Source organism: Lissotriton helveticus, chromosome 6 (genome assembly GCF_964261635.1).
Source record: "Lissotriton helveticus chromosome 6, aLisHel1.1, whole genome shotgun sequence".
Lineage (NCBI taxonomy): Eukaryota > Metazoa > Chordata > Amphibia > Caudata > Salamandridae > Lissotriton > Lissotriton helveticus.
Genome location: NC_136067.1, coordinates 2,121,226,327 through 2,121,252,074, shown reverse-complemented (window position 1 = coordinate 2,121,252,074; position 25,748 = coordinate 2,121,226,327). Strand labels below are relative to the sequence as shown.

Genomic DNA, 25,748 nt, shown 5'->3' with positions numbered 1-25,748 from the left:
AGTTCAGGTCTCCGAGGAGGATGTAGTCGGTGGATGTCAGTGCTTGCGTGCTGATGAAGTCGGCGATGGCGTCGCAGAATTGTGGTCGGGGTCCGGGTGGTCTGTAGACGAGGGTGCCTCTTAGGGTGGTCTTGGGGTCCGTGTGGATCTGGAAGTGCATGTGTTTGGCGGTGCTGAGAGTATCGTCTGTGTTTGTTGAGACCCTGATGGTCTTCTTGTGGACGATGGCGATTCCTCCTCCAACTCCATTGGTGCGGTCTCTGCGGGCGATCTTGTATCCGTCGGGGATGGCTATGGCGATGTCTGGAGAGGAGGCTTTGTTCATCCAGGTCTCGGTCAGGAAGGTGATGTCTGGTGATGCAGTGTTGAGTAGGTCCCAGAGCTCAACGGCGTGTTTGCATGCGGAGAGGGTGTTGATCAGGATGCATCAGAGCTGGTTGTGTTCTGTCGTGGCGGGTGTCTCGGCATCTTCGATGCAGGAGAAGCTGCAGTTCCGGCGGGTAAAGGGTCCGTGGGTACGCTTCGGGCGGCCCTGCAGCAGGTGAGGGTCCGTCCTGAGTTGAGAGCATTGAGGGTGCTGGCGTCATCTTTTCATCTCACACAGCTTATATATTGGGCAGGAATGGCTCAGCGAGTTGGAAAACCTGAACATTATCTGTACAGTATACGCGTTTCCAGTAATGTGTTTCCTGCACCATAACCCATCTACTTTCAGTGCATATTCTGTTCATTGGGTTCAACTTGTGTTTCCGGGAAAGTGTTGATTTGTGGTGAAATAGACGCCAGTGACTGCACATTACGAGCAACATCCCTGGTAAGCCAGTGTGCATCAACCTTTGGTATCAGGGCGCCATAAGTGACTGGGATCCTGCAGCGACCACTTCCTGCAGGGTGTGAGTTACCGTACTGACTGGGCTCCTGCAGTGACCACTTCCTGCAGGGTGTGAGTTACTGCAGTGACTAGACTCCTGCAGCGATCACTTCCTGCAGGGTGTGAGTTACTGCAGTGACTGGACTCCCGTAGTGAACACTTCCTGCAGGGTGTGAGTTACCGTAGTGACTCGACACCTGCAGCGACCACTTCCTGCAGGGTGTGAGTTACCGTAGCGACTGGACTCCAGCAGCGACCACTTCCTGCAGGGTGTGAGTTACCGTAGCGGCTGGACTCCCGCAGTGACCACTTCCTGCAGGGTGTGAGTAACCGTAGCGACTGGACTCCTGCAGTGACCACTCCTTGCAAGGTGTGAGTTTCCGTAGTGACTGGGCTCCTGCAGCGACCACTTCCTGCAGGGTGTGAGTCACCCTACTGACTGGACTCCTGCAGTGACCACTTCCTGCAGGGTGTGAGTTACAGTAGTGACTGGGCTCCCGCAGTGACAACTCCCTGCAGGGTGTGAGATACCGTAGTGACTGGGCTCCTGCAGCGACCACTTCCTGCATGGGCGATTTGCTGCAGTGAGCACACAGTGACTACGTCATTGTGACTACGCTGCTGCATTGTACCCAGAATGCCTCTTGCGTACACAACATAAAAGCCCTACTAAGGAGACGCCATACAGGTCTCTTCTCAGCAGCCACTCAAAAGGTGTCTCATGGGGAAGAAACGCAGCTTTCTAGTGGGAGGTACAGAAGAGAGCTCACAACCCACTGTGTGAGGTTCTGTGTGTAGTGTGAACGGCCACAGCTAGACGTCTTCAAAGCACTGTGACATTATAGGCACCCAACAAAACAGTAGTGAGTGCAGTACAAACATAATTTTATGTCTCACCACTTTCAAATGTCACCAGCCACCACTGGACATAGGACAGGGACACCGGGTGATGCAGGATCACCGAGGGCGCAGTTTCCCAATCTTGAGCTTTAACAACCAAATGCATTGTGGGAGCTGTAGTCCTACTTCATCCCGGTTCTTTTTTTCTTTCATAAGATATGTATCTTTCCAACCCAGAAAGCACTTCAGATATAAGTATAAAACACTTGTGGTTTCAGAGTGATAATTGCGCCCTTGCATCATTCAAATATCCAAACAATTTCTTAATTTACAGTTTGCATTTCCTACGTGCTGAAAAGCATTTGCAATGCAATAGGTCTCGCATTAGGAAAGTTTGAGCTTTTGGTATTGTAAATGACGATTTTTTTTGTGTTGGTTTTAAAAATAGCGAAATTAATAGCTTTGTCATTTACAATGCCAATAGTTAGACAGCTATAGCATTTGTAAAGCAATATGTGTTGTATTTACCTGACTTAGATGTATTGATATTACAAATAACAATGGCTTTTAATTTTTTTTATTAATTAATACTTAAATAAAAGTTATTGTAATTTATAATGGCAATAGCTTACACTTTTGTAAATAACTTATGAAGATTATGTTCAGTGTATTTTATTGTGACGAAAATCCAAGAACAGAGTGAAATATTAACATCTTTTTGTGACATTTGTAATAAAGCTTGAAACATTGAGAGAACATATTGTTGAATGGTTGCACAGATTGATGCTGTGGTGGTGCTGAGTGATGTTGTGTTGGCGACAAGTGATACTGTGGCGTTCAGTGATGCTGTGGTGGCGCATAGTGATGTTGTGGTGCCCCTGAGTGATGCTGTGGTATTGCGATAGACAGATAGAGTGAGTGCGATAGATAGAGTGAGGGCGATAGATAGAGTGATGGCGATCGATAGATAGAGTGAGGGCAAAAGATAGAGTGAGGGCGATAGAGTGATGGCGAAAGATAGAGTGAGGGCGATAGATAGATAGAGTGAGGGCGATAGATAGATAGAGTGATGGCGATAGATAGATAGAGTGAGGGCGATTGAGTGAGGGCGATAGAGTGAGGGCAATAGATAAATAGATAGAGTGAGGGCAATAGATAGATAATGTAAGTGTGATAGATAGAGTGAGGGTGATCGATAGAGTGAGGGTGATCGATAGAGTGAGGGCGATCGATAGAGTGAGGGCGATCGATAGAGTGAGGGCGATCGATAGAGTGAGGGCGATCGATAGAGTGAGGGCGATAGATAGAGTGAGGACGAGAGATAGAGTGAGGTAGATCGATAGATAGATAGAGTGAGGGCAATAGATAGAGTGAGGGCGAGAGATAGAGTGAGGGAGATAGATAGATAGATAGATAGAGTGAGGGCAATAGATAGAGGGGAGATGGAGGGGAGAGGGAGATGGAGATGGAGGAGAGAGAGGGGAGTGAGGAGAGAGGGGAAAGTAAGAGGAGAGGGGAGAGTGAAAAGAGGGGAGAGGGAAGAGTGAGGAGAGAGGGGAGAGTGAGGATAGAGGGAAGAGGGGAGGGGAGAGAGGTGCGGGGAGAGAGGGTAGGGTAGAGAGGGAGGTTAGAGGAGAGAGGCAAGAGAGGAGAGGGGAGAATGAGGAGAGAGGGGGGAGGTAGAGAGGAGAAGAATTAGGAGAGAGAGGAGAGAGTGGTGAGAGAGGAGAGAGTGGGGGGAGTGAGGAGAGGGGAGAGGGAGGAGAGAGAAGATTGAGGAGAGGCGAGTGAGGAGAGGGGAGAGAGGGAGGGGTGAGTGGAGGGAGTGGAGAGTGGTGAGAGGGAGAGTGAGAAGAGAGGGAGGTGAGTGAGGGAGGTGAGAGAGGGAGTGGAGAGTGAGGAGAGGGGAGAGTGGTGAGAGAGGAGAGAGTGGTGAGAGAGGAGAGAGTGGTGTGAGAGGAGGGAGTGGGGAGAGTGAGGATAGTGAGGAGAGGGGAGAGATAAGAGGGGAGAGAGGAGAGAGGAGAAGAGAGGAGACAGGAGAAGAGAGGGAAGAGGAGAGTGGGGAGACTGAGGAGGTGGGAGAGTGACAAGAGGGGAGAGTGACGAGAGGGGAGAGGTAGAGAGGAGACGAGAGGGGAGAGGGAGAGGAGCGAGGGGAGAGTGGTGAGAGGGGATAGGGGACAGAGTGGAGAGTGGTAAGAGGGGGGAGAGGAGGAGATGGGGATAGTGAGGAGACGGGGATAGTGAGGAGAGGGGAGAGTGAGGAGAGGGGAGAGGTAGAGAGGAGATGAGAGGGGAGAGGGAGAGGAGAGAGGAGTAGAGAGGGGAGAGTGGTGAGAGGGGGGAGAGGAGGAGAGAGGGGAGAGTGGTGAGAGGGGGGAGAGGAGGAGAGAGGGGAGAGTGGTGAGAGGGGGAGAGGAGGAGAGAGGGGAGAGTGGTGAGAGTGGATAGTGGTGAGAGGAGAGTGGTGAGAGGAGAGTGGTGAGAGGGGAGGGCGAGGAGAGAGAGGAGTGGGGAGAGGGACGAGAGGAGAGAGGTAAGAGGGTAGAGAGTAGAAAGGAGAAGAGAGGTGAGAGAGAATAAGAGAGGGGAGAGTGAGGAGAGGGGAGAGTGAGGAGAGGGTTGAGTAAGGAGAGGGGAGATGGAGGGGAGAGAGGGTTGTGAGGAGAGAGGGGAGTGGGGAGTGAGGAGAGAGGGGAGCGAGGAGAGAGGGGAGTGAGGAGAGAGGGGTGAGGGTAGATTGAGCAGAGAGGGGAGAGTGAGGAGAGAGGGAAGAGGTGAGGGGAGAGAGGGGAGAGTGAACTGAGAGGGAGAGTGAGGAGAGTGGATAGAGAGGGGAGAGAGGAGAGAAGGGAGAGAGGAGGGTGAGAGAGGAGAGAGAGGGGGGAGAGGAAGACAAGCCAGCAAACAAAACTTTCAAAGTAAAAGTAAAATAACTCTGTCATCTTTTGGAAAAAATCATATCTGGTTTCACCATGGGTGAATTTTGGATTGGATTGGGTGTACTTTTTCTCCTGCTCTGGCTCGTACTAGTGTTGAGCCTGGGAAGGATGATTGATGGAAAATATAGTACTATGGACACAGCAAGTAAGAAAATCAACTTGGTCCTGAAACCTTACAAATCATCTCATCGTGAAAGAAGAGGACTGCCAGCAGTGAACATCACAGCCGTTCCTATACCTGGTGGTATCGCTTCGGACAAAACTGATTATGACATCTATGGTCCGGTAGAGCTTCTGAAGCTTTCACATCAGTTTAAGGTTTCTTTGAGTGACTTTGTCGCACCCAGTACATTTTCTGTTGATTGGGACTTTGAGACTATTAACAATATGATGAAATATTTAGAAATATCTGCTAAATTTACAGAACATGCCTACTTAGAAGGGTCATCAGATTATGTACAAATGTATTGTTTTAATCATTATGGTCATCATTATTTGCATAAATCTGCAAGCCCTAGACATTTGTTTCATTTCAATCAATGGGAACATTGTCCTACACCACCAGCTCAAGAAAATTCTATGAAAAGTTTCCATACTTTACAGGGTTTAATGTTACAAATCCAGAAATGTTTTATTTCAAATATGACAATAAGCCAGGAATGAAAACAATGCTGACCAATACTAAACACATTTATTCTGAAAACTTGTATGCTCAACTGTCTACATTAGGTTTTGACTTCTGGAATGACAACATCGAGACAAAAACTGTCTGGGGTACAAAAGACTGGCAGGTGCAAGGTTTAGAAGCACTGGTCGGAGCCTGCATAATACCAGAACAAATTTTGTTTTTAAATGACACTGTTCAACAGACTTCTTGTCTTGGATTAGCTAAGATAAAATAGTTAGATAAACCGTCCATACCAAAACCTCCACCGGACATTAATAACACTTCGGAAGAGGAGGTAGAATTAACCTATATTGTAAAACAGAACAAATCCTGATTGGAAAAAAGGGTTAATCTGGAAAACAGACACTAATAACTGTCATGAAAGATTCCTGAACAGATCACAAGGGTTCAAATGGAATAGGCCAGTTCCAAGATATTCCCAGAGACAACATCCAGGGATAGTAACCACTTATAGTGTAGGGAAGCTATGCCTTGAGTGGCTTCAAAAATCTGCACTTCCAGAAATTAAACAACACTTATCTTTACTTAAAGAGAGCAATGATTTGCGAGATTTCTTAATGGGGCCTCGCAAACCACGCCAAAAAAGTTTCATATACGCCGGTATATATGCGGCATACAACGAAGCTTGGAAAGTGACGCAAATAGAAACTGCAGAAAAAATACGAGAAATTGATCGTATTCATTTGGAGAAATCGCTCTCTGTGGTGGACAATGGGTTAACGACTCTCTCCTCCAGAATATATTCTTTGGACAGCATTGTGTCATCTGCTATTGACATCATAGAACAAGACTTGCTAATGTTACAACATGGCCAGTCTCAATTGCGTTCTATCATGCTGCTAGGCTGGACATTGCAAAATCTGCGTTCGGGCTATGTGCCATGGCATCTAATCAATACTACGTCATTGTTTTCTGTATTGAACCTTACAGATAAACAAATCTCTCTAGCACAAAGAGGAACAGACTATACGATGCTGAGCATTGAAAAACTAGAAAGATTACAATTAACAGTTTCTGAGAAACCTGTCATTGAATGGATAATTCATGGCTCCATTACGATACCAGTAACGTCTTTCCTGTTTCAGTATTGTCTGGAGCATATATCAGCGTGCCTGTATGAAAGGTTGGGTAAAGAATACATTAAGTCAACCTGGGTTTTACCATACACACACAGATGTTGGAATGGGGGACATGAAGTATTCCTTAGTGGTAAGAATTGTAAAAACTCACTAAGCGGTACACTTTTGTGCAATGAAATTAATTTACACGGGGCCTGCGACGGTTCTGCAAATAACCTTTCATGCCACCTGCACGCTTCACCCTCCACTACAATAATATCGATTTTCAGGCAGCTATCCAATGGCAGTTATGTCATGCTGAATGATCACAGCTGTTGTGGCATGTTGCCAGGAAAAAGTTATCTCATAACTGTGTCGCCCACGGTCACTTGTTGTATGCAAGTATTGTATCCAAAAAGTGAGACAGGAAGGGAGATGGCTCTATGGCCTTCACTGAATATCTCTTCTATACGAATTGATACTTTAAGCAGAATGAAAGCCATTCTTTTACAGAAAAATGTGCCACTGACCTCGTCTAGAGAAACATATGATCTGCAAGTAGCAAGGTCTTCTGCAGAGATATATACATTATTATCAACAAACTGCCCAGTACATTTTGCAGAAATGTTAAGTCAAATCTTAAACATGTCTGATACCAGCGGCTTCGCACATGTATTTAAGACAATTTGTTCGGGACTTTTAACACCATTTGAAACAGTCCTCGGCATTTTTCTAAATTTCGTGCACTCTTTGTTCGGCGGCCTGCCTCTCATCTTGGGACTAGTAGCAGGAATTCTATTTGTATTCCTTCTGCTCCGTTATGGCAAGTCCAGCCACCAGCGACAATCAGACAACCATGGAACAATAAATGTTTTCTAAATATTAGACATTTAACTATACTGACTTTGACAGTTGATACCTTAGATATACTTTCTACTTATAGGTCCTGAAGACCGCTAGCCATTGCACTAGAGCGAGAAACATGTTGACCAACTATAGCACACACTAAACCGTCACTCGTGAACCGGAAGCATAAATTCCAACGAGTACCGGATAGTTCTCATTTTAATTAGAGCGGGGGACCCCCAGAATAAAAGTCATTCATGGTACCCCTAGCTTTATTTTAACCCAATTTCACACGTCTACGCACTCCTGGCCCCACACCCGCACTTCATCTAAACAGCAGTTGGGAAAAGTTCTCCGCCAAAGAGCCCCTCTTTGAGGTGTTGCCCGTTGGGTATTGCACTGCCGATCCAACGAGGAGCAAAGCCCAGATGATGAAGCATGACACCTGAAAGGGTGTGTGAGGGCATTACATCCAACAAAATGGATGCCCAACCGTAGGACTCAATGAGGCCCTACTACATCCTGCACAACACAGGGACCTGTACATTCCTTAAAAATTCAGGAACAGCCCAGCTTTTTTAAAATTAATTAACCATGGAACAATGCCGTCTTGCCATAAGATATCGTGAGAGATTTTCCCAGATTCTTGGCTTGGCTCGTTTAAGAGATCTGAACACCACCTGGTTTCTATCGTTCAGACCAATCTGGCAAGATTGCATCTTACCTGTTCTTCGATGCCTGCTTTGCGGAGATGAATGCGTGTTGGACATCTGTCTTACACTTCCATCGGTCCTGCCTGCGGATGTTGACGCTTTGCTAGGTCCTGTAATGGCTCATGCATCGTGTTGTCCCCAAAGGCTGCCAATTCTGATGACAGCATTCGTTGAGATCTCACCGGCGAGTTTGGCTGAGAGTGAGATACGAGAAACTACAGGCATACAGGTAACGTCTACTACGGACATTGCTAATGCATCAAATGCTGGCGGCGATGCTCCCCACTTCTGCACATTTGATCTACTAAATGAAGTGGTTCAACTTTCACCTACCACGGTAGACGATTTCTTTTCGAGCCTAGATGATCTGATGTTTTCTCCCGACTCTTCTGACACTCCTGAGAATAACGTTTGATTATTTCACACAGCGTTCCCTGAACTCTGCAATTTGGCCTTCATTGTTTAAAAACAAAACGACTAATTTAAACTTTTTCCAAAATAGAACTTTTGGCACAGAGTAATCTGCTTAAAGTAGAACTATTCTTAGAGAACAAGATTTCATGTTTTTGAAATTCCTTAGAATAACAATATTTGGCTTCAACCTCGAATAACAAGAACACTGTTAAAAAATGTATGCTATGGGACAGATCTCAGGTATCGATTGATGACTGTACTTTCTTTTTTAATGGAAGAATATATGTTCATGATATATGCTCGATTTCAGTTAATTCCTATGACTTTTGCATACAGTATACTCATTTCATGTTAACATACCTATTCAGAAATACATTTTTGTGTTTTGGGGTGGGATTGGGAACACTTTGCTTCAGATATGTTCAGTGCTTAGGTGTTATTGAACTTAATAATTGTGGAGTGGGTGTTATGTGGGAATCTAGGACCCTAGTGTAATTTTTCCCGATTCATGCCCATATATAGGTATAATTCACACAGTCCTTATATAGGCATAAATAATCGTTGCCTTATTTAGTCTTAGCCTGGGCAGCCCAAATACAGCAGGGCTACTCCACTAAACTCCGAGAATCCACAATGATTTCTTGGTAAAACCAGCCTCCAGCACTCAGGAACTTCCCCCTGCTTGAATACTAATTTATTCAAGAAATCCTGGGGTTTTCAAGGAACTAAGGCACTAGTGACGATATTATGTCCAATATTACGTCAAACTCGGCACCTTCAAGGTATAAATATGCCTACATTTGCCAAGTCAAACACACGGGGGTTTGGGAGCAGATCGACTAACTACTTGCCCGACGCCCTGCTGCTGCAAGTGCCAAAGGAAGCCGACCCTCCAACCGACGCACTGAGAGACGCTGTCTTTTCTCCTGCCGAGAAATCCAGCTCCGGTGTTTCCAGGCTACCCTTGCGGGTTGCTGGGAGATAGAGTCCCGAGAGAGAGATACAAGACCTCTATCATCCTAAAACCAAGTTACGGAGCTGATTAGACTCCTAGAGAATTCTTGAACAGATTCTTGGCAGAGAAATACTAAACTTAGGCTTAGGTTAGGTACACCGGGGTAGGAGTATGTTAGAAGCACCAGTTGAGTACTTTTAGCCACTCTTTTATCATTGTATGTATTTTATGCATTTTAGGTATTCTATGTTTATTGCTTAGAAACCATATCATGCTTTTACAGTACTATTTTATAATACTATTCGTATTATATGCATTGTACTTCTTAACCAGCATTTCAATTGTAGCAGTGCATTTCTTATGCTTAAGAAATAAGACTGTTCAATAAATCCTTTTATTGAAAATACCCGTCTCTCTATTTCTAAAGCAACTCTGGTGAAACGAAGCATGCACATCTGACTGAGTGAAATACCCGTCTATTGTTTCCGCGACTCTAGAGATACGTTTCATTCTGGGGAAACAAAGTTGTCATGTTATATGGTTGTCAGAAACTAAACCCTTCTTGTTTATTCGAGAAAGTTTCTAGTGACCTCTGAGCTAGCTGGCACTCACAATTAAGTCTAATATATTTGGCAGAGACCTAGTCGACATAAGTCCTACGTCTAAGCTGCAGGGTATATTATTCCAATGTGCAGCGCCAATTGGGAATATAGGAACTACACTACAAGGTAGGGAGGGGAGAGGGGAGACAGGGGATGGAGGAAAAGAGAGTGTGGGAAAGAGATTTTGGGAGATGCTGAGTAAGAGGGAGAGTAAGAGTGAGATTTGAGAAGAAGATAGGGGCAGAGAGCTGATTGAGAGTTAGACATCTAAAGGTAGGTTCGCAGTGATGTGTAAATTAGATGTTAAGAGAGGAAAGTGCAATGGTGCACTGAGCTGTATTGAAATAGAGCGCACAGACGGGCTGTGCTCCTTATGAAAGAATAACAGAGCAGGCAGTCAAAACAGACGTAAAATGCAATTTTTAAACACAGAATCATGCCTGTTAATTAGGTCAGTTTACCTTGCATATAAATTAGTTAAAATTTGGAGAAAAAAACTGCTAAGTGTCCGTGTGTTTGCTAAATGGCTAAAATAAACTCCCAACATTTTTTACCCGCCCCTCTCTAAAAAGCATGACAGTAGTAAATATTTTTTGTTTTGGTTCACCGGGCAGAAGTAGACAATGCTGCAGCAGCCGGTCGAAATCTGTAGTCCTGGTCACCCTACCATTTTATCGACTTCAGCAGCATGAAATACCTTGAATAGACGTGTTTGGGATTTGAGTCCTATACATAATTAACAAGCTGCCCGCCTTCGTAGTTTGCACTTCCGCCCTCAGACACGGCAATTCCGAATTCCGTGCTGCTAGTGTTGCAGCACCGCCCAGAAAGCATATCAGTCCCATGGGGGGTGCTGGGAGGTGGAGAGAAGGCCCCGGATGAAAAGTGACGACGGCGGCCTCACCAGAAAGAAAAGAAGACTTCAGTTCTTCAGCTTACCGGGTTAAAAATTCCTGTGCCGACAGGGCCAGTGCAGCACCGGCAGGGATTATTCCTACTGATATTTGACCTTCTTGAAAGATGTGATGGGAATTACTGGCAGGAGAAGGGAGTAGGCCAGACCCAGCATTTGGATGTAGCCCAGCAAAATCTTTTAATAAGTAGATCAAAACAGCACTGTGCAAGCAGGTTGTGGCAACGAGCCTTTAGGTGAAAATATTTATTATAAACGAAGACTGAGAAATCCTGCATTCTAAAATGTATGTTAAAGGTCTGTGGCTTCACAGCAGCACCACAGGTGAATCATGAGAATGCAACTTTTATGATAACACGGGACCTGCAATGTGATGTCACAAGGCCCACGGTACGTGCAGAGGGGAGGCCTCCTCTGCAGCAGAGGAGAGACCGCTGTTGGAGTACAATGTCGGTCGGGTAGCATAAGATTCTCTCTCGGGTTCATCGCAGGATCCTTTTCATGAATAATAGTCAGATTTTCTCAAGAAATTGGATAATATCTGTACCTTGGCTGCTCTCCCGGTTTACCTGAAACACATGGTATCACCCACCAAGTGGTGACGTATGATGACATAGTGAAAAGTCTCCACTGTGACGAGTCCTTTGTATAACAAGCTCTCGGCATTGCTGTGGCGGGGGGCGGGGAGGCGGGAGCGCATTCCTTTGAAGTCTGATGGGGGCGGGGGAGCGGCAGCCTTTGAAGTCTGATGCGAGGCACAGACAAATGGTGGTTTGTGACGTGGCTGGTTTGTGCACGCGCCTGTCTCACATGAACTGTGGCTAATCCGCCATTTTGGCAGACTTTTTGGACCGCTTACTAGAAATCTCGACAAACAAGCATTGCTAAAGGAGCAGGGAGGAGTGCCTTGCACCACTGTGAGTGGTGCAAGGCAGCACGAGAAGCAGACAATAAAATGGTATTTAAAATACCATTTTATTTCTGCTTCTCGCACTGTGAGAAATCCGTGGGGTGGCGCTCCTACGCCCTAACACAGTGGCCGTCCCTGCTCAGATCAGAGAGTACTGGGCCATGACAGCCCCTGTTCTGACTATTTATACCTTGCTTTTAATACTTTGAGCAATAAACCCTTAGAATTATTAATGATTGTAATACCTCTCCTTCTCTTTTTCGCACCTTCTTAGCCTCAGTCAGTGTGGGATAACCGGTGATTCCTGTGCAGCTCTGGCCGCTGTCCTTCGCTCCAACCGCTCTTTGCTGGAACTGTACCTGGGTGGCAATGTCCTGGGTGTCGCTGGTGCGTCCCTGCTCTGTGATGCCTTAAAGCACCCAGACACTCGGCTGCAGAAGATCAGGTAAGGAGCAGAGGCGGGGGAGGGGCTTTTCTGTATCTACTAGACGGGTCAGTGTAAAACTAGGAGCGAGTGCTGCCCTGCGCTCCAACAACATCAGGACTGAAACCAGGGGACAGTGGGAGGGTTAAAGTGTTTCTTGTGCACCTCAGTTCAGAGAGCACTGGGCCATGGCAGCTGCTGTTCTGAATATTTATACCTTGGTTTTAATACTTTGAGTAATTAATCCTTAGAATGATCAATGTTTTAATCCCCTCTCTCTCTCTCTCTCTCTCTTTCTCGCACCTTCTTAGCCTCTGTGGCTGTGAGATAACCGGTGCTTCCTGTGCAGCTCTGGCCGCCGCCCTTCGCTCCAGCCGCTCTCTGCTGGAGCTGGACCTGCATGTCAATGCACTGGGTGACACTGGTGTGACCCTAATCTTTGACGCCCTGAAGCACCCGGACACCCGGCTGCAGAAGATCGGGTAAGGAGCAGAGGCAGGGAGAGCAGGGCTTTTCTGTCTCTTCTGCATTTTATATTTTCCTCTGTATTCATTGACTATGAGTGCAGCTTCTCTCCTCCATATGTTTCTTACATGCGTGTTTCAAGGTTAGGTCTCAGACGCCTGTTTGAGGCGCTATCAGGTGTGGGGGGGAATTTAGCACAAGCTGAAACATTACTATTAAATCCATCTACCAGACAGGTCAGTGTAAAACTAGGAGTGAGTGCGGCCCTGCGCTCCAACTACATCAGGACTGAAACCAGGGACAGTGGGAGGGGTAAAGTGTTCCCTGTGCACCTCAGATCAGAGAGTACTGGGTCGTGACAGTTGCTCTTCTAGTTATTTATACCTTGTTTATAATACTTTTAGTAATAAATCCTTACAATTAGTAATGTTTTAATCCCCTCTCTCTCTCTTTCTCGCCCCTTCTTAGCCTCAGTGTTTGAAGGGGAGGGGGGTATTTAGCCCAAGATGAAACATTACTATCAAAACTATCTGCCAGACAGGTTCGTGTAAAATGAGGAATGAGTGCGGCCCTGCGCTCCAACAACACCAGGATTGAGAGTGTATGAGCTCTTAGTAAAACTAAGGTTGTAGATATTATTCCTTCCTGAAATGGTAAAACTAATCCCCACTTTCATTTTTAGGTCTCGTACATGGCGACGCAGTCGCCAGCGAGACCTATTGTTACCGTCTTGCCTGCCAAGTGATACAGACCAGGGCAAGCGGCGATTGGGGTCTGTGTACGCGCCCGTGAACACGCGCAGCACGCTCTGTCTTGTTTTGTGTTTATTCTAATGTTCCAACATACATGAAAATCGGCAATGAAAGCAAATGTGAGCGGCAAGTAAATGTCCTATTGTACACACAAATAAAATAGTTTCTCGTGGTGCCTATATCTCACTACAGACTACACCAAAACATCAAAAACAGAACGGCGCAAAGCTTACACAGCCTTAAGTTATGGAAGGCAATAGAGATGACTGAATTAAAACCTGACGATTGATCGAATGAACAATATGAACTGTCATTGAAAAACTAAGCAGGACTGCACAAGACGTCTCTGGGAAAACCACCGTCCCAGGCCCACAAGGAGCAGGTGTTTTTGAAATAAAGTCGTTCTCGTATAGCACGTTAAGCCGCCGAACGGCGTGAAAGTGCCAGTAGCGTCGCTAACGCACGTTTGCCTTCACTTGGCAGCCAGATCTTGCTCGCTTTGTCCGTGGCTGGTGCATGACCGGCGCCCCGCTGAAAATAGTCCCCAAAGGCACTGTTCAGTCATAAACTCTCACATGAGAACCCCCACCGCCCCCTTCCCTCGAAAAGCCCCTCTGCCCCTTCCCTGTACCTGTCCTCTACTTCCTTCTCACCCTCGGGGTTCAATCCATGGTTAAACGTGTGGCGCGCGGGGACAGAGCGCGCGCAGCACACACACACAGGCTCGCGCGCACCTGCACAAGAGAGCGCGCTCCGCGCGGCGGGCTGGTATTTCAAGTCTGTCCTGAACCGTCTGTGGCAGCGCCCGTTCCTTCCGCCACTCAGAAGGTGGAGCTCAGCCCTCGCCGCTCCACACGCTACTAGGAGGCAGGGCTCGGCTCCCTGAGTGCCCGGGACCCCACAGAGAGCGCGCCCATGGAGAGACCCATGCACGGCTCCGGACCGCTCTAGCTGGCGCACGGTGTGCTCTTGTGTCTTGGCTTCCACGGGAGCCAGTTTCTATTTACCAAGGCCAGCACATTCCTTTGCCTTGCAGCTGCCATGACAACCTGCCCATTAAACAGGCTATAATGAGACTTTTTTTTGTCTTCGAGTCCACAAAACGTGACAAGAAAAAATATACACGCATTTCCTCGTAGTCGGCGTACTCTTTCTTCCATGTCTTCAAAGTAAGAAATTGCCACCTTTTTGAGAGCAAAATATCGGTCATTTGTTCACGGATTGAGATTCTGAAAGGGTCAAGATCTTGCACTTCAGTACGAATGAGAGGAAAAAATCTATTCTATTCTGCATTTTTTTATTTTAATACTAATTTAGGAAGAGCTTAGGTAACTCGTAAGGCACATTTGAAGTATTTTGTTCGTCTATTTGCTGTGTTAAGCTTACATTTCACTGTGGTAAAGTACCAGCTTTTGCAGGCTTTCACAATTTGTACCACCAGCCATGACAAGAAATGACAAGAAAATACCAGCCCTACTGGTAAGATACTGGCCCGCTCGCTACCCTATGTGGCGCACTGGTACCATAAGACACAAGCACAACAGATTCACTAAATAAACAATAATTGTAGTAATTTTGTATTGGCACTTTTGTGTCGAACAAGTTGCTATTATTATAGCAATGGGGCGCCTTATGTTAGTCCAGAGTATGACCTTCCAAATAGTGATATCCCACACTGGAGTGTGATCCGGTTTTGAATATACAAATGACAGACAGCAAGAATGTTCTAGAAATGCATACTGATGGGGACATGGAAATATGTCAAATCTGGGAATACCAGCACGCGTCTCCAATTTAGAAACAGAGATTTAACTAGTAAAAGTACGTTTAAGGCTCCCCAAAGAACTTAAGCTCCATTTCACAGAATTTAGATACTTTAGGCATTTTTGGCACGAGGATCGAAGCATGTGAAAATAGCTTCCATGCTTAGGAAAATAAAAAAATGTATGGTCCCAAGATATAGAAGGCTGGATGTGTCTGCTGACCTCATTGATCAATATGCGTTTTGTTTTCTACAACACGCCCAACAAGCAGCAATTTGCGAGGCCCAGTCCACAATCTAATTCACGGAAAAAGAATACAAAGAATTTTACACTCCAGCAAAATGAATTTATGGATAGGATAATCCACCAGGGTGGTGAATTTTCTGCATTCTTAAGAAACAAACTTGCATGTCATTCACTGGTTAGTTCCCCCTCAAAACACACACTACTCTGCATCCTAGGTTTGCAACTGAAAGGTACCCAGTCATATTTCTTGTGGTTATGTGAAAAAGGGTTTCTACATTGGGCAGCACATTCCTTGGTGGTGCCTGCCGCTTTGTGCATGCAAATACAGGGGGTACCACTCCCCCCCTTCACCCTGGGGGCCCGCATTGGGCCCCCAAAGAAAAGACTGTATGCCTTTTCGTGGCGGCATTGCCGCCACGGAAAGGCATATCCCACTGCATATCCTAATATGGCTGGCGGTGCCTGGAAGACACCGCCACCATATTAGAGGTTTTCCGCCGCGGTCACGCTGCGGAAAAGCGTCCGACGGTCTCCCCGTCCGCAGATGACCCCCCCTGCCATCCTAATCTGGCGGGAGGTCATTTCACTCAACGCAGCGGTGAATCCGCATCCTCGGAGGATGCGGATTCACTGCAATCCTAATCGGGCCCTAAGTTAGCCTCCTGCAATCGCTCGCGAACGTCCGGTTTACGGGCCAGCTGTAGTACAGACGAAGCCAGCAACAAATATCAATAGACAAAAACAGAGTGATAGACGAAACCGCACTGCCCACAGAACAACACGCACACTAAAAGTGCGATCGGTAGAGTATATTAGACAGCGTGTTTAATTTGGCACCGCATGTCTTCATGTTCATGCCAATAAAGCAATCTACATTGTGCTTGTTTAGGACTTGTGACCTAACGTTGGCTCTTGTAGCCTAACGTGTGTTGTGCGCTTGCCACACTTGTACAATCCTGCAGAGCCTCTCCTGTGGGGGCAAGAGTGACTCACCTTGTACTCCTGGGCAGCCTCGCCAATGGGGCGCGCCGAGTGAGCCTTGTGGCCCTTGCACTCTCGACTAATGAGGCAGTTGGGCTCCTGGTCATCGTCACAGAACAGGCTCAGCCTCTCCCCGTGCTCTCTGCACAGCTCCGCTCCCTGGGGCCCCTGGTCCGGGTATGAAGCTCTTTTATCTTTTCGACCACGTTCGCCAGCTGCTTGTTAGAGAGGATGATTTTATTCGGAAATGTCCCTCTGCACTCCGGGCAGGTGAAGTCTGTCTGCAGCCCCTCCCAGACCGCGGAGATACAGGACAGACAGAAGGCATGGCCGCACTGCACGGACACGGGCTCGGTGAAATACTCCAGGCAGATGGAGCAGGTGGCCTCTTCCTGCAGGCTCAGGAGCTGGTTTGCTGCAGCCATGATGCTGCCGAGGAGGAAGACGTGAGTTAGTTTCACTTTCGCTTCCAAGAAGAGTCTGCAAAGTGGGCGGTGTCCAGGCTTCAACGCCCATTGGGCTGCAGGGGCCTCAGCTACAGGAAGAGGTGACGGGCCAAAAGCCCGCGTCGTGGCGCTAGACACCCATCCGGGATGGAGGGTTATAAAAAGTGGAAGTGCCGAGAGTCACACAACAACACAGGCCGGTTTAAAGTGCTCACTCTGGGCACGAAACAGGGAACGATGTCTATGCATGTTGTGACCCAGCCTTCTTGACTTTGGAGGTGAGCGATAGCTGTAAGAAGTCCCCGGCGTCCTCCTACGTAAAACATTTAATACCCTAGCAAGCAGGAAATGGGGAAGCTGCCAAGTGGGCTCATGCAGTGGATGACACTTTGAGCCAGGCGTTGCTTTTTAGCCAGTACAATTTGCATTCTGGGATTTGTAGTTTCGCTTGAAGCACGAGTGCACTCACAAATCCTAGTACGTTGAACACTTTTGCATTTGTTGACAGTGCGACATGGGGCCACAGGGGCACAAGTGTGAAAACACGCGGCCCATCACCTTTCGTCCTTGTTTGCACATATAGATACCAGTATTTAAATGCCCATTGACAGCTGATGCGCTCTGTCCGTCCTGGCGCTTACATGTGAGCTACCGCATTCTGGGGCACAATGTCTACTTATAGTGTGGTGCAGGGCTTTAAGTGGGCCGGGTCTTGCCAGTGCTCAGTTTTAAAAGGCAGGTGCTGAGACGGCGCCCCTATCGGGCTAACCATTTTTGCTCTCACTCACCCTCAGGATGGAGAAAAAGAAATATCTTACCTGCAGCAGTACCACCCTTCACTGCCTTTGATGTAACTTCAAAGAGGCCCCTTTTAGTTATTTTAGTCTCATCATTCCAAAACCGAAGCATTTTCAATATGCTAAACAATGAAGCCATCATTGTTGCTTATGTAGCGTATGCAGCAAACAAGCATTGGCAAAGCCAATAGTACTGGCTTGTTGTAGGAGTAATGTTACTTTTTAGGTCGAGCCTAGCAGCTGCGGGCATACGCTGCTCGCTCTGTGAGGCATGCTGTGTTAGGGTATGCACTGGCAGCCCCGCCCACTCCGCCCATATTTGTCATTGGCTTTGTGTCATTGTCCTTCTTAAATGGTGGCTTCAGATTCGTAAATGGGCTTGTTAGTCCCGCCTGGGTACCGCCTTGTCTCCATTTGTTACGGCCCATAACGACTGGACCTTTTACTTGGCTCGTTACCATGCCTGCTTTATCTAGGGGGTGAGCACTATGTTTGTTATTGGCACCGATGGGGACAATGGCGGCTGCATTTTGGAGGATTTGCATAATGAGTGTGGCGCCCGCTTTAGGGACACCTTGATCATTTTCAATTTTTATTTTATTTATCTTACATGTTGAGCATGGTTTTCACTTCTGGGACAACGCGCTCTGTTTATTTTATTTTTACTTTAAAACTGAGCGCGGCGCTGCTTCAAGGACACTGCACTCGGTTTCTTTCTTTAATAACACTGAGCTCAGTGCCCGCTTCAAGGAAACCACGCTCAGTGTTAAAGTAAAAAAAAAAGATAGCAAGCGCGGTGTCCTTGAAGCGGCACCGCGCTCATTTTTAAAGTTAAACAAGCATTTGCAATGTAATAGGTCTTGCATTTACGCGAGTTTAAGCTAGTGGCATTGTCATTTACCATGCCAATAGCTTAAACTCGTGTAAATGCGAGACCTGTTGCATTGCAAATGCTTGTTTTATTTGATTTATATTTTGATATCGCAAACCAGGCTCTCTGGATGTCGGAGCACCGTACAGAAGATTGCATACATCATTTGTTTACAGGAAGAGCTAGGATTCACAACAAGATGACTTGTGGTAGAAACATGGGAGGAATAACAAGAATTTGCAATGCAACAGGTCTCTCATTTGCGAGATTTCGAGCAATTGGCGTTGTAAATGATTTATTAATGTGTTTTAAAAACCTGCAATAATAAAATACATTGTCATGTACAATACTAATAGGTCAAAGTTTCAAAAATGCGAGACCTATTGCTATGCAAATGCTTGTTTTACAATGATCAGGGGGACAAAAAACAAGCATTTGCAATGCAAATTGGTCTCGCATTTGCAAAAGTTAGAGGTATTGGCGCTGTAAAAGAGAATGTATTTTACTTGTGTTTTGGATTGTAGTGGATGCATGTGGTGTGGAGTTTAATTATGTGGCTTGGAATTGTTAGTTGTGGAATTGTATGTGGTGGAATTATGTGGAGGGGTTTTTGTGTGATGGCATTATGGGGCATGGTGGGTAATGGAAATATGTGGATATTCATTATGTGGTGTAAAGTGTACTGGAATTATGTGGAGTGAGATTGTGTGTGAGTGTGATTATTTGGAATGGCCTTTTGTGGTGCTAATGCTATCCTACTGGGATAATGAGAGGAAGTGAAGAAAGGACTATTCCTGTCCTAGTTACAGAAAGCAAGCATTCATGGAAGAATACCGTAAATAGGCAATGCTCCACAGGAGAGACAAAGACTAGGTTGGACTGCCTATAAAAACATAAAGGCAGAAAATAGAAAGCAAGCAAATATGAGTTACAAACCATAAAGCCAACGTTAAGCAATGGGTGTAATGCATTCCCAGGGGAGCTTTCAGAATGTCCCCAAGAGGTCGTATTATACTTTGAGTTAGGACCATATAGGAAGGGTAACCTTTCCCCTACATCTGTCCTATTCTCTACATATAACGAGGTTAGTGATGACCTTTTACCGACTTTCATACTAGAACAGATACAGGGTGTTTTTTTCTCTGAAATCCCCATATTTGTTATGCATGAGGATTCTCAGTATCATATCTTAATCCTCTCGCATAATTAGTATGTACAAAGGTCACCATCTCTGTCATCCTCGTCGCAGCCAAGTATAGCGAGCACATCCGCACACTGGCCCAAGGCTTGTTTACATATTTGTAACCACAAAGTATTGATCGAGTTAGGACCCCCATGGACACCTACAGTATAAAATACCGGCACTATCACCAAGTGGACAGAGGAGAGAAGCTGACACGCTGACCGGGGTTCTGCATGCAGATTCATCCCGCAGTGGCCTCACCTCCCTCGCGGGACGTCTCTACCAAGACCAGAACTGGGTCGCTTTTCTCTCTCATCGGGTAATGGGGCTGGCCTTCTCTTAGGGGGATTCTTGGCTTAGGCATTCCTATACATGCTTCTACACCCATATACACATTAGGTCCATGAGTAGCATTAGTTAGGACTGTCTTCAGTAGGAGTATTTATACATTACTGTGCATTCTATATTTTGCATATATGTATTAATTCTAGAGCAATGGTAGAAATCTGCCTACTGTTCTTTATATTGGCAATAGCTGCTGTATACCTTTGTCTTTGCTTACTGGTTGCTGCAGCACATGCATTTTACGCAGGAATGATGCTGGTTCAATAAATACTTATTGAAAACGCGCCACCATTTATTCTGTGTACCCTTCTGAGCGCAAGTGACTGAGCGAAAGGAGCCTGTACTGTTTTCCACGATCCCTGAGGGGTCAGGGTTGTCATGTTCTTTGGTTGCCAGAGACTACCAGCGCCTTGGAGGTAATTGGGGAGCTGGTAGTGGCACTGCTTGCTAGCTGGTCTCTAGGCCAATGCATCCTCTGGGGGTGTCTGGAGCAAGTCCGACATCAATCCCTGAGTTTACGTTGTTCAAAAAGCGCAGATCCTGAGTATTCTTAGGAACTACACTACAGTCTTTTCATAAGCAGACAGCTGCACTGTCTGGTAGGCTTTGACCTAAAAAGCAGTCTAGGCAATAACATTTTTTGATGTTTCGACTCGTTGGTAGATAGACTTCAGTGGAGTCTTCATCAGGGCAGTGAAAATGATGCACCTAGTTCAATTTTAACAGACATATGGTAAGGAAGGTGATCCTTCTAACAGGTCATAGGACATCTTTCCAAAAAGCTAGTAAGAAAATTGTTAAATGCAAACAGCAACCAGGTGTAACCTCTTTTTGGTGCTTGAAATGTATATTATACAGGGTCCTAAATTTCCATGGGTCTCTTTTGCATTGTGATGATCCAGTAGTTTGGTGAACCCTCTGAACTCCTATAATATATTCACCCAATCCCTTGGGATGGAAATCAGGTGGCTTTGATACTGGATTGATTCCAGTGGAGCAAGGAGGCTTTAAGCCAAAGCACTCCCCAATGGACCTCTGTTTCGCGCTGTGAGGAGTCGGCAATACGTTAATGGAGTCGGTAGGTGGCATTTGCTGCTGTTTTGTTGACTTCTGAGCGCCTTTCGACAGAGTGGACAGGGGCACGATTTGGCGTAAATGACAGCAGTGGAAGATATCTGGAGCACTGGCGGGCCTGGTGAAGAAGCTCCATAGTGGTAACTGGGTTCAGATTGACCTTGATGGGCACAGAAGCCTGACTAGGAAAATTCCAGTTGAGAATGGCCTGAGACTGGGGTGCGTTTTAGCACCTCTGCGGTTTAGTCTGTTCATTGCAGACCTCTCACCCGATGTTATGTATAGTTTTTCAGCAAAGGTTAGAGGTAGGCAGATTAGCTGCCTCGTGTACTCAGACTATCTGGTGGCGATGGACTTCATGCCTATAGGGCTGTAACGGAAATGAAACACCCTAAATGCCTACTGTCTTGCAAACAAATTAACAATAAAATTTGACAAGACAAAAACAATGTTTTTTGCTAAGAGGGAAAGGAAATTTGTCTGGTTTCTAGGTGATGTACGTTTAGAGCAGGTTAGAGAATATAAGTATTTGGGTGAAACCTTTTCAGATGAATTGGGGTGGGATAAACAAATGGCTTCCCGGAGACTGGTTCTATCCACTGTAGTGAATGGGGTAAAAGGTTTGAGTGTAAGTTTGAGACACATAACTTTGAGCCACAGGGTAAGCTAATCCTGCAGGCCCTTTATGGTGCAGAGGTGTTGGCTGGGGCTATGCGGGTATCACAGAAAGGTGAGGAAAGAATTCTCTGAAACGGATCCCTGAACTCCCTAAAAATGCTCTGATTCAAGCTGTATGGAGGGAGTTGAGAACTGTACCTCTATTTTTGTCTTATGGATGGGGTGCCTGGTGATAAACTGTCAGAGCAAATCTTACCAGTGATAATGTTTATTTACGCTGATAAAAAGATGTTTATGAAGCTGAAGCGTTTGTGAGTCCCAGAGATGCGCATCGAAAGAGGGGAAGAAGCCCCGTGCAACCAGATAAAGAGTGCACTCTGACGAAGTGCTCTAGAAGCTAGCCGGAGAGAGGGTTTGCATTCACTTAAAACGAAGAGCTCAGTTGTTCCCTACGTAAACTGTCAGGAGAGCACGGATATAGTCCCTTACCTCTAACATTCCGGACAAGGGCCTACGTAATGAAGTCTTGCGTTTGAGGGTGGGAACTGCCCCTGGGTGGCCTATCAAGGGATTCAACATTGAAGTTGCTTCTCTGTTTTGCCGGGCGCCGAGAGATCCCCTTGGGGATGATTCGCTGCGCCATACAAATGTTAAATAGATAAGAATAATGGGCCGTGCCCCTGTAAGCGAGTTAGGAAATATTCAGTTACTGCGACCTCTTTTTTTTAATAAAATATGGAATCCAAATGAGGGAAATGTGTCTGGATTTGATACATGACCTTCAGATGTAGCTATTGCCATTGGCCAGTATTAGTGTAAAATCTTAAATACACCAGTGATATGACCTCTTTTATAGGAGTTTAATATTAGGTTGGCAGGGGTATTTTTTACTTAGTAATGAAATGATACGTGCAATGTCAGGATCTCCTAACAGGAATATGTTAGAAGATGGAAGGATGTCTCAAACTGAAGCTTGATTACCAGAGATCTTTGAGGCTGCGATAAACTGCTGTACACTTTGCACTTCATTCATTTCGATTAGAGTAATATGAATTATTTGTCATCAGCTAAATTCTTATTATTTCTAGAGATAAAATCACTAATAATAATCATTACAAACCAGTGTAATTTTAATACATATCTAAAAAACATTTAAAAAAGTTAAAAATCCTGTGGCAAAACATTTCATTTGGTGGGTTATAAATAGCATCTATAAATGCAGTAGCAGACAAAATGGATAATTGCAGGCAAATTGGCCTCATCCACTTACGACGATGTAATAAAAGAGCCGGACAAATAAAAAGCACATGGGTAACGTCCTGAATAGAATAATTGCACAGATTACAGACTGGAGAGGAACCATACCATTTAAACAATACTTTTATTCAGTGGAAGAGAACCCTGCCTCAATAAAAGCCAAAAACGGCGCACTCCATGGGGGATATTCCAAGTAATATAAGATTGTAGTTTGTTTATCAGACAAGAGTCAATAGCTGGATTGATGCCCCTCTTTAAAATACGGGCTTCCCTGTCCATGGAGAAACTTAATTTCCAGGAAGCCTGTTTCAAAATGGCCTTTAACTGATGTCATGATAAAGTAAAAAGTACAGATTCGTCTAATTGAAGCAAGGCAACCGCAGTTCTAAAATTATTTACAATTAAAGGTTGCTCATTTAAGGTTCCTAATAATTCTTTCTGAATAAGGGATCTTAGTGGACCAGGTTCACCCTTTACAAGGCTTGAAACCTGTTAGAAAGGCGGTCCCTGGGGAGGCAGAAGATGTCTGACTGACCACCCCGAGGCCCAACTCTCCTTAAGGAATTGGTCGAGCGCCGTCGAGAGGCCTCCTGGATGAGGGCTCTCTCCTAGAATCGTCACAGCAGAGTAACCACACCACTACAAAGGGACACCACACAAGAGAGTACTTCTTAGAATCTTTATCAGCATCAATGATTGGTTCCTTCGGTAATATGTACAACGGATCGAGGGATCCTTAGAGTCTCAGAAACTGGGGGGAAAGGGGTAGCGGGACAGTCTTAATACCAGTTTGGCACGGGGATACCCTACGCTCAGCTCTCAATCCTCGAGCTGGGGAGTTCCGCAAGATTTGGGCCGTGGCAGCGCCAGCAGGCTCCGGAGATGGTTTCAGTGAGGTTGGGCCGCGGCAGCGCCAGCAGGACTCCAAGGATGGTTTCAGCGAGGTGGGCCGCGGCAGCGCCAGCAGGACTCCAAAGATGGTTTCAGCGAGGTGGGCCGCGGCAGCGCCAGCAGGCTCCGAAGATGGTTTCAGCGAGGTTGGGCCCCGGCAGCGCCAGCAGGACTCCAAAGATGGTTTCAGCAAGGTTGGCCCGCGGCAGCGCCAGCAGGACTACAAAGATGGTTTCAGCGAGGTGGGCCGCGGCAGCGCCAGCAGGACTCCAAAGATGGTTTCAGCAAGGTTGGGCCGCGGCAGCGCCAGCAGGACTCCAAAGATGGTTTCAGCAAGGTTGGGCCGCGGCAGCGCCAGCAGGACTCCAAAGATGGTTTCAGCGAGGTGGGCCGCGGCAGCGCCAGCAGGACTCCAAAGGTTCAGGGTTCAAAGTAGTGAGTTCTTCTCGGGGTCAGCCGCGACAGCATCAGCAGGGCTCTCGACTCCAGGATACAACTACTGACCCATCCCAGAACTGCCCCAGATATAGGTCTGGAGTCCTTTGATGTCCGGACCCTCGTGCCTGGGGGTCAGAGGGGTCGGGATGAGAGGGTCCAGACACCCAGCAGAGGGGTGGAGCCAGCACCCAGGGAGGCCGGAGGGCGATCGAAACCAGGCATCCGGGGACGGCTGGAGGCCCATCGAAACTCCCCTCCTCCTGGATCAGTCAAGTGGCCGCTTTACCACCTGGTGGTATCTTGGTGCCTCGATGTCGGGGTTTCGCTGGGGCTGTGGCCGAGGTCAGGCCGCGGCCACGTGGCCCGGACGTGTAGGGTCCAAGATGGAGTCGGGCCTGGAATGGTGGGCCGGAATCGGGGTTGGTTCCGCAGAGTGGGGCGAGCAGGGGTCGCCGGGCTCCCGAGGGGAAGAGCCGGGGGTCGCCAAGGGTAACGGCTCTTGTGACGTTCGGCGGAGATAGTTTTAGGCCGGGGGATAGGGGTTGATGTTGTCCAGGGCCCGCTAGGCGGGAGAAGTGGGACCACGCCACGAGGCCGGGTCCAACAAAACCCATCTCACTATTCCAGCAAGGCCCTGTACCCAACTACTGGGCAGACCAAATTCTAATCTAAGAGCGGCAACAGAACAGGCAGAGTTAACTGAGGCTAGATTCCGCAAGATTTTACCTTCTGTGATATTTAAAAAGCCCCATTTTCCTAGGTCGAGGAGTTCAATACCATATAACAAGGAAGCTGGAATTTTAGCACGGAAAACCTCTAGTAGAAGTGTAAAGTGTCTTCTGCCTGTCGATCTGTAGAGGGAGATTAAGCTTTTACCTTGTGCCATTGCTTTCCGAATATTGTTTCCTATGTGAGCCTTGTCACTTGAATTTCCGCACACTTTTTTTCCTAGGAAGACATATGGTTTTACCACTTCCAATTTTTGTCCACCTACAGACCAAGCGTAATTCCCATACTTCAACTTTTTCCTTCCCAGCATGCACATTACTTTACTTTTAGATACATTTATCTTTAAGTTGTGAGCCTCTGCATATTCATGTAGAACCTGCAGACGGCTATTTAATCCCCTCGGTGTCAAATCTAGTATTAAAATGTCGTCGGCATATAGCAAACAGACAATCGATTTTCCTCCCAATAATGGGGCGATACCTTCACTTAAAGACAGGGCATAGGGGAGGTCAGATATATATAAGGAAAATAATAGAGGGGCCAACAAACAACCTTGTTTTAAGCCGTTTGCTGTAGGGATAACTTGGGATTGACCTCTTTCCCCTCCCATCAAGACTCTACACCAAGTATCTGTATGGAGTGCTCGCACTAACTCTAGAAGGATGACCGGCATGCCAAGGTCCGATAGTTGTCTCCACAGCAAAGAACGATCT

The 25,748-nt window shown here is 46.5% G+C and overlaps 1 protein-coding gene across 1 annotated transcript in view; it reads left to right on the top strand.

The window, feature by feature from the left end:
• The window catches only part of LOC144763081 (ribonuclease inhibitor-like), a 197,589-nt gene that overhangs the window by 63,828 nt on the left and 108,013 nt on the right, over positions 1-25,748 (top strand). Inside the window, exons 7-8 of the mRNA XM_078648382.1 lie at positions 12,030-12,200; positions 12,491-12,661. Coding sequence (XP_078504508.1) covers positions 12,030-12,200; positions 12,491-12,661 — 342 coding nt within the window. The remainder of the gene's footprint in view (positions 1-12,029; positions 12,201-12,490; positions 12,662-25,748) is intronic.